Source organism: Gallinula chloropus (assembly GCF_964237585.1).
Source record: "Gallinula chloropus genome assembly, chromosome: 10".
Taxonomy (NCBI): Eukaryota; Metazoa; Chordata; class Aves; order Gruiformes; family Rallidae; genus Gallinula; species Gallinula chloropus.
Genome location: NC_140095.1, coordinates 6,274,137 through 6,287,475, shown reverse-complemented (window position 1 = coordinate 6,287,475; position 13,339 = coordinate 6,274,137). Strand labels below are relative to the sequence as shown.

At 41.4% G+C, this 13,339-nt stretch overlaps 1 protein-coding gene across 1 annotated transcript in view; it reads left to right on the top strand.

Moving 5' to 3' along the window:
* The window catches only part of SLIT3 (slit guidance ligand 3), a gene marked incomplete at its 5' end in the record, with an annotated part of 502,705 nt that overhangs the window by 401,821 nt on the left and 87,545 nt on the right, over window positions 1-13,339 (top strand). Inside the window, 3 exons of the mRNA XM_084268563.1 lie at window positions 1,873-2,005; window positions 11,923-11,991; window positions 13,126-13,197. Coding sequence (XP_084124689.1) covers window positions 1,873-2,005; window positions 11,923-11,991; window positions 13,126-13,197 — 274 coding nt within the window. The remainder of the gene's footprint in view (window positions 1-1,872; window positions 2,006-11,922; window positions 11,992-13,125; window positions 13,198-13,339) is intronic.

Below are 13,339 nucleotides of genomic sequence, written 5' to 3'. Positions count from 1 at the left end.
TCTGGCCCTTCTTCTCACTTCCTTACTCGTACACTTAGCCAGTGGGGATGGTGCTTGTTTGGAAAGTCTTTTAGTTTTGGGTACTGTTCAATTTCACCAATAACAGGTTTGAATATTGGGAAATAAAAACCGTAGATATTATTTGAAAGGACTCAGTGATGCTTAATGCTTTGCCGGGTCCATATAGGTTTAAAAATATATGTAACCTGACATTTCTTTCATTCCCCAGGTAGTTCTTTGTCTTCTGATTAAACAGATTTTAGAGAAAATAGTAAGGAGAAAACTTGACTGATGAATGCACTGTTAACTTGACTTGTGGACTGTGATTGCCTGTTTAGACCAGATACGCTGGAGCTGCAGTTAGTCATACCTCTAAAGAGACCATAAGAGTGATAGAAATTTCCTACTTAGAGTAGAAATTAATTCCTGTCCTAGTCAAGCAATCTGGCAACAGGCCCAGGTGCTTTGACTCAGAGCTCAAGGGACTCAAGTTTAGTCATAAAAGAATAATTCCCTTTTAGTTTGGGAGGAAAAAAAATATGATCCTGGTCCACAAAATGACATTCCTTGCTTGGGAGCTTTCTCTGTCCTGCAGTCACTCAGCCAGCCATGGTGAATGGCAGGTAGGTGGTGGCAGGGAGTAAAACAGAATATAGGGGGGAATGGTGTATGCTGAAGAAACGTGCTCTTTCTACAGGTTTGTGAAAGACTTGGAATTTTGTTTCCAGTCATTGAGCTTGTTAAGCTCAGCTGGGGAGAACGAGGGAAAATATCTTCCCTGTTTTTCCATAGGCTGGTCGTGTTTCTCCATCCCTCTGAAGGCATATGATTCCCTACCCATGCATTTATGGATCATTTGATCATCCTGTATCAGGGCTTCCAGTCTTATTCTTTAGTCTCAGTGGTCATGGGTACATCCAACAGAGAGAAGAAACAAACACATCCATCTCCAATAGTCCTTGCATCAGTTTAAAAAAAAGGTGGCACCTAATGACAGCTCTTGGGTCACAGCACGGTGTTTCCATGCTGGTCAGCTTGGGCTGCCTGGACTCACAAGCAGTTGTGTGGTTCCTCTCACTGTCATCTAGAGAATGTGTCACTCAGTCTTTCCGTTCATACACGTTGTGGTACTGTAGCATTTGCCTTATGTTTTGCAAAGCCTGTTGCTTTTGGGGAAAATCCATGCTTTAATGTTCTTAACTTCAAAGAGTTGGTTTCTTCTGCAGCAACTCTATTGTTCTTCAATTACAAGATTTAATCTGCTGTTTATGGACCTTTGAAGCCATTTTTGGAGAAAGTAGTTACTTTTATGTGTGCACAGATGGATCACCAGCAGCTGGAAGTATGCTGCTCAATTTGTTGTTTGCCTGGTTATCCTTGTCAGAAACAATGAGGTTTTACAATTCAGATGACAAATGAAGTGCTGGGCTGACTTTAAAAAGTAAAAAATTAACATGTAAAAGCTGAATTTAACATTATTTTTAAAGTCTTTCTAAAGCAGAGTAGATAATGAACATCATCTATATGAATTTAAGGTCCAGTTCTTCATTTCAGCTAGTGCATTGGGGGAGGATTTGGGATTCACACAATTGATTTTACTGTAACTTGCAAGATTACAGAGTAGACACTCTTCAGAGAAAAATATTTATTTTAAAATACTGCTATTCAGTTTCTGAACTGTTGTCCATGTCACCTAAAGAACCTGCACAAAGGCAGGTTGATCCAATGTTTTGGATCTACTTTAAAATATTGTGATGGTTACCGTGGATTCAGGGATGTCACTCCTTGGTCCTTGTAAGCAGTTATCTGCAAAGTGCATGACTTTGGGCTGTAACACTGACTTCCTAACACTCTGTTTCTCTCCCTCTGCAGGTAATGATGAAAGCAGCTGCTTGCTTTCACCTCCTTGTCCTTCACAGTGTACCTGTGTGGACTCAGTGGTACGGTGCAGCAACAAAGGGCTGCGGATCTTGCCCAAAGGAATTCCCAAAGACGTGACTGAGCTGTAAGTTACCTTTTACATAGCTCCTTTCCTGAGACGTTATGTCCAGTTTCATGAAATTACCTCATAATGAGGCTTTGTATGTCCTTGGGGGTTTTGTCTTTGACTTTAGTGATGGTATTTTGTGCTTTGGTGCTTTCCATATGTTTTGACTGTTATTTTAATACTTCTTTGTCCCTTGACTGGATACATTGCTCTGTAATGGGAATAGAGTTTATCTATCCTCCTACCCATTAATTTTGCGTAGGGAACAAATACATATATCGGTGTCCAGTAATCCTGTAGTGCTTCTGAGAAGCCTAAGCTCACAACAGGCAATTTGAAAGGATGATGAAAATATGTGCCTGACTTACGCAGCTGTGAGCTAATTATGCTCTGAGGAGATTAAAAAAAAAAGCAAGCCAGTAGTGGAAACAAACAATGAATTCTTTTCTCTAAACCTCATGAAATGGCTAAAATAACAGATAATTAGATTAAATTGTAAAGTAAATTCATCCTAGTTGAGAACCATCTTTCTAGTTGTCTTTTCATCTGACTTTGCTTCTTTCCATGGAAAGAAAATACACTGCTGGAACTGCTAGGCTTAAAAAGTTGGCAATAGAAATACTGAGCTTTTCCCCTTTAGGTCCTTATGCAAATCTATCCCAGGTGAGTTGTTACTGAACCTTGGTACAGTCTCATCAACGTTTCTATGTGAAAGGAATTGGTTGAGTTAGTTGGTATGTTCAGTGAATTTTGTCATGAATTCAAATCTGATTCTCTTTTTTAGTATCTGATAGTATTCTTACTGTTTAGTAACAAGGCAGTTGATGAATGAGATACACATCTTTTTACGCCCTTCACAGTGGTAGAATGAAGTTTCCTCCGTTTTTACCAGTGTTGTAGTCAAATATGAGACTGTTGCTGAATGAGGAGTGTAGTGAAAGTGTATGTGGTAACTCTAACATGGAAGTTTTGCAATAATGAATACATCCTTGAAACTCTGTTAACCAGGGCATTGGTAATAATGGTTTGAATTAAAAGCCAAGTCCTGGCCTGCATTCCCTTATATATTGCCATGAGTGATAAAAAAGTATGCAAGGTGGTTTCTGCTCTGTTTTTGTTCAGGTGTGACTTGCCAACAATAAGATATCACAGATGTTACTTTGATTTCCACTACCACAATGAGGAATTTTTATGTTAAAATTTTGCATATTGAGTTTTACTGATACTATCTGATATGCTGACGACATAACTTTCACAAAAAGAGTGAAATTAATCTCACATTCATCAAAACTGCTATATTTCTTAAGCTATTTCTTGGCAAATAAGGCAATAGCCTGGAACTGAGCAGTTTGAGTTCATAGGAGTTTACGTGACTTGTCTTCTTCAGTAGGAGCGTCTTGGCTGTGCAAGCCTCTAGTTCGCCTTTCTGCTTTCAATCCAGAAATGTGTCAGCAGAACACAGTCAGTCATGGACTGGCTGGCTCTGAATATTTCATGTTCTGCAAATGTAACCTTGAATCCGTCCCAGCTGTCTCAAAAATTCAGTCCTGATCTCACTCTCCTCTCAACCAGCATAAGCTGAGCTCCTTATTTGTATCTGTACCCAAAGATGAGCTGCAGGTACTGAAGCTAACAATTTCTTGTGTTTGTGGAAACTCTGACAGGAATGAAATGAATAAAAAATGCATACTCAGTCTTACTTGCATTCCTTCTGCTTGCAGATTGAGATACAGATGTTGCCCATAAGCTAGAAGGGACTGTATCACTTAGGTCCCAGGTTGCTAGTGTGAGCTTAAGGATTTTTATTCTGGCATGTTTGAGAATTGTGATTGCTGCTGTGGTAGGTAGCGTGTCCTGTGGAACCCCACTTCTTGTCTCATTCTGAGGGCAGCTAAAACTTGCCAAGGAAAACCCAGTAGATTTCTGCCTACGGGGTGCAAGAGATTTATCTTGTTCAATCTATTCGCATCCCTCACACCAAAATACCCCCATTTTGCCCAGGAGAGGCATAGATCCTTGACCTGTGTCCTAAGGCTGGAGTATTTTCTTAAACTGTTTTGGTTTTGTGGTGGCAAAGGGTATCTGATTAGTGCTTGAAACTGGAAAGTGCCTAAGTTACCTGCTGCAGAAGGTATCACAGCTTTTGCATGGCTGGAGGGAGCCACAACAGGATCCAGGCAGGATCTCATTGGCACAGCAGATGGCAGGGATGAGCATTGGTTGCAAGTGCTCAGATAAATAAAAACCCTGTCCCTGTGTCACTGCAGCCAGAACTGCCTTTCGCCCCTTCTGCACTCCCATGTCCGAGACCTCTGGGCAGTGTGCTGGAGTCTCCAGGCTCCCACCGGGCACTCTCACAAAATGATGGTCACTGAGGACAGAGGTCATGCCAAAGAGAGGATGAGGGTGCAATGAGGGAGCCCACAGCTTGTCCTGGTATCCCAGAGCTCCCTCCCTGTGGGAGGCCTGAACGGGGATAAGATGCAGAGGAGCATGTTAGTGGGATTTTTATGAATGGACCAGTCTGACATTTATAAGCTTCCATCACTGATGTGTTCATTCACAGGGCATGTGAGCTGCAGTGCTTTTTAATGAACAGCAGTGGGTTTTCTACAGTGTAGTCAAGAAAAAACACTGCCTGTATCTAGATAAACCTGTCTGTTGCCACTGAACCACAGCCTTCTCAGAAGCTCTTTTAAATTCTTTTAGAGGTCTTAAAATACTCTTTAACCAATAATTCTTTCATTGCCACACATACCAGATAGCAATGTGCAAAAATGAACATACCTCTTGCTCAGGCACACAGGGAAAGTGTTACCCTTTGCCAGGCCAACTTTCACTCTACTGAAGCTCAGCAAAAAAGATCACCATCAGTGGTTTATTACATGGTGGACTGGAGACATGGGCTTGTTCCTTCCAGCTTTCTTCCTGAGTCTCTGTTTTGCATGTGTAGAATGACAAAACATGTGAAAACCATTATCTCCTTTATATTTAGAGCTTGGAATGACAGGAGACATCCCCGTGTTTGGTTTGTACCACCCTTGGGAGGAGGGATTACCTTGGCAGGGAAGGCTTCCATTTAGAATAGAGTTGAAAAGATCACTAAGTCTCCTGGCTTTTTAGGAGGATGATGATGCAAGAAATGTCTATTTCCCAGCTATTCCTTCACAAAACCCCGTCATCATGGGCAAGCCTTCTCTTAGCTTCTTGGGAATAGGGAAATACGATGTCGTTTCTTGCAAATTCCTTTGCAGTATATTTACATACTGCCTACATTTTTTTCCCACTGTGCTTGCTCTGCAGAGAAGCCTTGGGGTTTTTTTTGAACATACTTAGTTTTCTAGTCCAGATGTTCAAAAGTAAAATGTTCATGCAGTGAACTAGTTTGGAACACAGCCTTGCTGCTGCTTAGTGTTTTAGGCTTTCCTTTTCTTCTTCCCCCCACCCCCCATCTCTCCCCCCAAAAAAATCTGTTTGAACTAAGTTTCCCATGCTCTTTTTCCTTTTACACATTACCTCAGTGTGTGAACACAAGTTTTTTTCTTTTTTTCACAAAAAGTATGGTCTATTTCTAATAAAGTCTTATCTGACAGCATCCAGCTGCTTCTATGGCCCTACAGCACATAATATTTTGCATTGGGGAAAAACATTGGAGGCAATTATATAGACGGTGTGTGCATAAACTGTAGCATAATGAGCATGGTGTATTTTAGAATAAACGTGTACTAATCATGTCATCTCTAGACTCCAAATGTTGCCGTGACACTGAGCTATATATGATAGCACCGATGGGATTGTTAGGAAATCCTGCATCCTTGCATCACTGTGATTGGTTTTCTTTCCATTTCCATTAATACTTACTTATTAATATTTGCATTCCCTTCACCATTTCTCTTTCTCTCCCCACAAACCTCTCTCCCATTGGTGCTGTTTGTTCTGTGTGTTAGGTCCATTTAGCCTCCAAGCTCATTCAGTGCTTGACACGGGTTTTCACAGGTGGCTGGTCTGCTTCCCAGCAGTGGGATCCCATTGAACGGGCTTTTAGCTCTTTATTCCCCACCTGTAGTTTGCTGCCTGTTCACCCTCAGCTTTAGCATGACACCTTTGTTCAGCTGAATCTCTGTTTGCCAAGATGATTGTGATGGCTTCTTCCCATGTATTTGCTGCCACTTCTGCTTGGGGGTGGATTGATTTGCCACCAGTTTCAGCCCTCCCTTTCATCTTCCAAGATGCTTGTGATTTTTCTTGACTTGCGACTAAAAATAGCAGCTTGTACCTGCTCTGTGCAAACTGTGGCAGCAAATGCACTCTCAGCAGTTAGTTACCATACTGACTGCAGAATATTGTAACAATTTAGGGCCGTTTTTCAGTGTGCCCATATTGCCGCTGATCAAAGGGGTAACTGAAGTCGGAGAGCTGATGAAAATCATCTGCTTGAGAATGCAAATGTTTTGGCTTGTCTGGCAATCTGCACTATTTTATACCCTGACCCTTAACACAGACATCAGTGAATTTTCCTTTGATAATATGGGAGGGAAGCAATTTAGATCAAAGCTTAGGCGTATGCAGTCCTGTGTCATAAAAGGCTTTACAGCCTGCTTAATGCGCTGAGGAGGAAAACTCGCCCATAGAGAGAACGGGTAGCTCTGTAGGAGGATGTTGTAGTCACAGCTGAAACAGAGGACATAGAGCCACATTTCAAGTCTGATACTTTATAAAAAGTAAATAGCATCAATGCTATCATATAGTGTGTTCAATGACTGGTGAAGCTTGAGCACATATTGGAAAAGTGACTCTAGCACTAATAGGGACTAATGGTAAGCTTTACTTTAGGGCCTTCGTTTTTGTCTCAAACACAACACATTTCTGTGTGGCAGATCTGTAGGTTGTGTTCTGACACACAAATATGGCAAAATCCAGAGTCCAAATTTGCCAAAATTTAAGAAAATTTGAGATCAGGATTTGTACCTAGATACATACCTCAATTTTGCTTCTTCTAAAAAGACTGTAATTGGAGCTCCTAAAATTTATGCTTGGTGGATGTTTCATCTATCACAGTCCAGTTATCTTCTAGGCCACTGTTTTTATGGAATGAAACTTGCCTCAAAATTTTAGGACATTGGGTATCTGCATAAAAAAGTTGAGTCTATTACTTAATTTTAGATCTGTATCAATTTGTCACGTGTCATCTTTTTTTTTGTACTGTAACATTCAACATGAAATATTTAAAGAAATTAAAGGAAAGACTTTGTGCCTTTTCAATTAGTGCCTGCAAACTGGTTTCTCTCTCCAGTTTCTTTTAGCACAGATTTCCACTGTGAGCTTGACTTTATGGCTGACTAGACTTTTCAGTACAAAAAATGTTCCAAGTGATTCAAACCATTACATGATGCTTTGGCACCTTGTGCTGGTTATATCACCTCCAATCCGAGAGGTTTCAGTATAAAAATAGACAAGTTGGAAAAAGAACAGCTGTCATCTTTTTGTGCATAGTTTTCAATTTTTTATATGTGATGTTAGTGTGTGTGGAAGGTGCAGGATGAGCCCCAGGGCTGCCGCAGGCACTGGGCTCCGGGAGCCGGCGCTGTCGGTACGGGTCTGGAGCGAGGAAAGGCCAGGCACCACAGTGCCAGCAGTCCTGGCCCAACAGTTATCTGTCACCAGCACTCAGTCCTGCTTTAGAAGAAACCCTTCCTGGTAGGCAGTTGGTGGCATTTTATGAGAACATGAACACGTGTTTGGGAGGGAGGGGGAGTGTCAGTTTTGGCTCAGGTAATTGCTGGTTGGTTACAAATCATTGCTGAGACTTCAGGATTCCCAGCAGCGTTCATGCAGTAAAAAAAAAATCCAATCTGATATTTAAACCACAGAGTCTGGAGACTTCAAGAAGCAAAGGATGTTGTTTTGGATGCTAGACAGTGTGTCTGTATTAAGGCAGCTGACACCCACTCTTGACTCTGGCTGTCTATTAATAACCTCACTCTGAGGATTAAAATTAGACATACATTGTTTTCCTTCATGCCAGCATTTCTTTGCATGCCATCGTTCTTTGTCTGCAGGATGCCATGTGCATCATCCTCCTTTGGCTAAGGATTGGAAAGAATTAAAAATACAATCTTCCCTCCATGTCATCCTGTTATGGCTTGTTTTCTCTTGTTCAACAGGGGGTCTGTAGCTTCATCTATGGTTTTTAATTTATATATGCTTCTGCCTAAATACACAGAGTTTTGTAACTGGGCTCTGCCCCTTCACCCTTATGAATACTCATGATGTCCAGCTTGCAGCCCTCTTGCATCACCTTCAGCCCACCAAGGTGCAGAACTGCTGCCCCTGCATCTTCTCCCTGCCCATGGTGGGCAACAGCAATTGGTTTCTTCACATGTTGCAGCTCAGATCCTCTTCATTCTTGCATGCTCTTAGGCTTAAAAGCTCTGGTTATTTCAAATTCATTCCACTTACATGTGCTCTCAAAATTAATGCCTTTTGCTGAGAAAATATGGCCACTCTTTGTACATTGTGTTGCAAGGTTGAATGGTGGCAAATAGTTCTTACACATGTGTGGAAAGTATATTATCAGTAGTTTTTCAGTGCAAAATGATGTCTGTTCAGAAATTATACCACTGCTGTAAGTATTGCAGCTTTCTGCTAGCACATATATAAAAAAACATCCAGTTGCTTGTGGTATAAATCCAAAGCTATTCAAAGCAGATCTTCTGTAGGAGCTTAACCCCAGGGGTCTGTGTGTCTACATTGGGCTGAATAATGAAGCACTCAATGAAAATGTACACCCTTGACTTTTGATTGCACCAGAAAGCAATGGGGGGGGGGAACCTTGGCTTCGGCACCATCAGTTTGTTCACTTTGCTGGCTGTTTCATACTGGGATCAACAAGAGAATACCCTGAAAATCTATTTCTGAAGATTTCAACACATTGCAAGAGCTGAGTTCCCTTTCCTGAAAGAAAATCCTAGAGAGCTTCCAAATACATAATACATGACCTGCTTTTGATTTCCTTTGGAAATTCTTTAGATTTTACATTTGGTATAAAGACTGGAACCTTAACCTACCCTCATACATGGGTTTAAGATTTGTGACTTTCTGGGATGAAGGAGAAGGCACAGGCTCCCAGCGGCTTGCTACGTCCATAGCAGACCATGACTGGGGAAATGAGACATGATTTTCCCTGTTTAAATGGTAACATATGTGGTTGAGTTGTGAGGATCTTCTGCATAACAATGTATGGTGTGAATTCACCAAGGAACTCCATTTTCAAAATAAATTATAACAAATTCAGTCAAAATTAAGGAAGTGACTTTTCACTTGCTGAATGTGAATATCCATGGGAGGTGTAAATGTGGCACAATGAACCCATACTCTGGTTTGTGATGCAGAGCAGCTGTCAGTACTTTGCAAGGGCTAACTGTTTGCTGTACAACCCTGTCACTCAATGCTTGTGATCTTTGTGAATGGAGAGAGTAATGTGTTTGGTAGAGGGTTTTTCATTAAGAAAGGATTTTGCTTTTGTTTCAAATTCAAAAGCCTGTAGTCCAGCTTGTCCAGCCTAATCCTAGCAGGAGCTAGGTCAGCACCAGCACATGGTTTAAGGTACAGCTGCCTTGCTGGGATCCTGTGCACAGGCAGAATGGAGAAGCAAAAAGCTGGGCTAGTTTAGCTGGAGTTGTTTAGTTGAAAAGAGAGCTGAGGCAGCACAAAGTGGCAAGAGGGGCATTATGTTGAAGTAGAAGGAGGGGGGGGGGAATGTGACAGTGTTGTGGTTTAACCCCAGCCAGTAACTCGGCCCCACACAGCTGCTCACTCATTACCCCAGAGCTGGGGGCAGAAGAGTGAAAGTGAGAGAACTTGTGGGATGAGATGGCAACAGTTTAATAGGTAAAGCAAAAGCCATGCACACAAGCAAAGCAAGACAAGGAATTCAGTTACAGCTTCCCATGGCAGGCAGGTGTTCAGCCATCCCCAAGACAGCCAGGCTCTGTGACATGTAATGGTGATTTGAGAAGATAAATGCCATCACTCTGAATGTCCTCCCCTTTCTCCTCCTTCCCCTGGCTTTATCTGCTGCACGTGATGTCATATGGTTTGGGACATCCCTTCGGTCTTGGGGATCAGCTGTCCCAGCTGTGTCCCCTCCAACTCCTTGTGCACCCCCAGCCTGCTCACTGGTGGGGTGGGGTGAGGAGCAGGAAAGGCCTTGGCTCTGTGTGAGCACTGCTGAGCAGGAATGAAACCATCCCTCTGTTGTCAGCACCATTTCCAGCACAGATCCAAAGCACAGCCCTGTACTAGGTGCTGTGAAGAAAATTAACTCCATCTCAGCCAAAACCAGCACAGGCAGTTGTAAAACATATTACATAAGAAATGCTGTTAGTGTTTATAGATTTTATTTTTAAATTATATAAAAATAAAGTTGTGGGAAAATTTTCTTGGATTTATTTTACATAAATATCTCTGTGCTGTTATAGTTAATGTCGAGTGGGAACATACAGCACAGTAATAATCTATTATTATTGTTGTTTGCTATAGTAAATGCAGAATAAGGAGGTCTGTTGCCAAAGAAAAGGAAATTGTATGTGTGGGATAAAAATTCTTAACATGAGTATCAGATTATGTTTTCAGCAGCAGAGGCAGCACAGTAAGTGTTCTGATTTCTGTGGGCTGTATTTCCTGGCTACAGTTGATTATCTTTTAAAACATCCCACATCAATTTCATTGCCCCATGTCTACCTTAGAAGTCCCCAAAGTCTCTTGTAATGAAGGGAAATATTTCATGTTATCCTCACCTGTGGAGGGAGAAACACCTTCCTCCTGCACAGTACTTTCTGAGGAGGTTGGATTTGTTTCCCCAGTAGATAGAGCTTCTGGCAGATGACCGGAGGATTGCCCTGACAGCATCATGGCACCATAGTGGACAAGCTCCTTCGGAGCCTTATTACGTTGGTATCGTAGGTGCAGTTACACCCAGAAGCCAAGGCTAAGGAAAAGAATTGCATCTCTGTCTCCTTTCCTTTGGAACTAATGAGAAAGGCCCACATCCTATTGCTGCCACAGGTCAGCTGGGGAGTCTTGAGCACCCATGCTCTTCTGGGCAAACTTTTGGAAAGTATGATGTTAGTCCAGGGTTTTTCCCATGACTGTTAAAAGCAAAATACAGGTACTTTGTGCCCATATGAGGAATAGGATTATCCCAAAAAGCTTTAGCCCTGCTGTGCATGTGTCTGAATAGACACACAGTCATTGTCAAACAACTTCCACCCTAGAACTGTGAGTCATTTTATTCAATATACTTAGTGCTTGTAGGAGGAACCTGTATTCAAAGAGAACTTGGTTTTGTGTCTTCAATTTGTACCAAATTTTCCCCTGTAGCAGCATAATTTGCAAAGGAAGTGTGAGGACATGTATATGCCATGGCAGGTATTGCTGTAATGAATGTGGTGTCAATCTCTCGGATGTGTGTGTTGACACACCTTCATGTGAGGCTTTTTGCACCACAGAGACCAGGCAGTGCCAGTTGTACAAGGTACTTACACAAACTAACACTTTGCTACAGGGTTCCTACTCAGTGTTCTTACAGAAACTTGTTAAAGGTAATGTTCAGTTCAGGGCACAAGCCATACAATTTTTCTGCCCTTCTTCAGTTGCTGACATAGAACCAAATGGCCCTTTCTGTTTGCTGTACACCAGAGATCCTTCAGTCACTGCCAAGTCTTAAAAAAATACATAAATCAATAAGCTACTGGTCATGATTTGCATGTGGGATAATTCACTTATAAAGGAGAAACTGTTGTAGTTTCAGAGCAATGAATCAAAGATAATTTCCTTAGTGACTGACTTTATATTTTCCTCATTCATGGTACAGATTGAGTGACAGGAGTTCTTGTTAACATGTTTGTGTAATTGTCAAACCTGACTCTTTTCAGATACTTGGAAGGAAACCATCTGACTGCTGTGCCAAAGGGGCTCTCCACCTTCAAACACCTGACACTGATGTAAGAAACATGTCGTTTTGATGTCAAGAAAATTACATGACTTGTGCTTGCACTGTGTTTTAGGTGGAACATAAATAATTGGTACTGGGGGTGGGGGGAGACAGGAAAAAAACCCAAACCACCACAAAGCCTAAAACCTTCTGCAGTTTGAATTTGGAAAGCAGCTCGCAGTGGTCACTGCCGCCAATAAGTGTTTGTGAAGAGTGGAGAGTGAGGTGACGGGGAGCACCAGAGACCTTTTCTCTGCAGGAGCTCCCAGCTTCTATGAGAGGATGCACCTCTCTCACAGCCTGCTACGGTTTCACTTGGCAGATGTACCTGGGGCAAGTTGTAAAGGTCTTTAACAGAGGAGATGGCATTAATTTGTTCTAGGTGAGGCAGTATTTATAGTGCTAAGGCAATGAAAATTTGCATGGCTGTTTCGGCTATAAACAGTCACACAGAGACACAACCAGACTGTTCCGAAAATTGCTCTGAAATAAAGAGGAGTGGAATTTCTTGGCTGAGCTATCCCTCCAAAATTTTCAGATCCTCTTTGAATGGGCTGCGTAGATACACAAGTCAAGTGAGCAGAACAACCTCAGACAAAAACAGCATGGAGGGAAAACTGGAATCCTCTGCTTTAAAAGAGCGTTTTATTTGGAAACATCTCTCATTTTGTTTTTCATGGGAGAGCAATGACAAAACAAAATGTTCTGTTTGAGCATGACAGACTTATTCTTAATGAAAAATAAAATTTTGTTCTAGTAGCTGATAATGTGAAGAGCATATGGCAATGGTATGGCTGTGACACACTGCACAGCAAGTTGGAACAGTAAATACTCACCCATGCTTGTATCATTTTTTTAAGTTATCCTTCAAAAATTTTGCTTGTATTCACTGATTTTTTTTTAAATGCTACACACTGGAAATATGTCTTAATATTTATGAGTTTGTGGCTTTCTAGGGGAGTCTGATGTGCTTTGCTTTTTAGAACTTATTCAAAGTCGGTTAGAAAAATATTATATCAGTTCATATGTGACTTTTCATTTCCTGCAAGCCTTTTGCTGCACACAGATATTGTGTAATCTTTTAAAAAATACTTACTTCCCAATTTATACATATAAATTATATTTTCTCTGTGTATTTCTTCAGTGATTTGAGCAACAACAGCATAAGTGTACTGGCCAATTACACCTTCAGCAATATGACTCAGTTATCAACACTGTAAGTAGTCCAAAGTTTTGATAACAATTTTAATTGCTCTTCAGACACCACCTTGGGTGTGGAAAAAATAGTGTATATGTTGTTACTTAAGCACGTGGCTTTCCACGCTTCTCTGGGGTTGAATTGGTAGTGAAAGAATCTG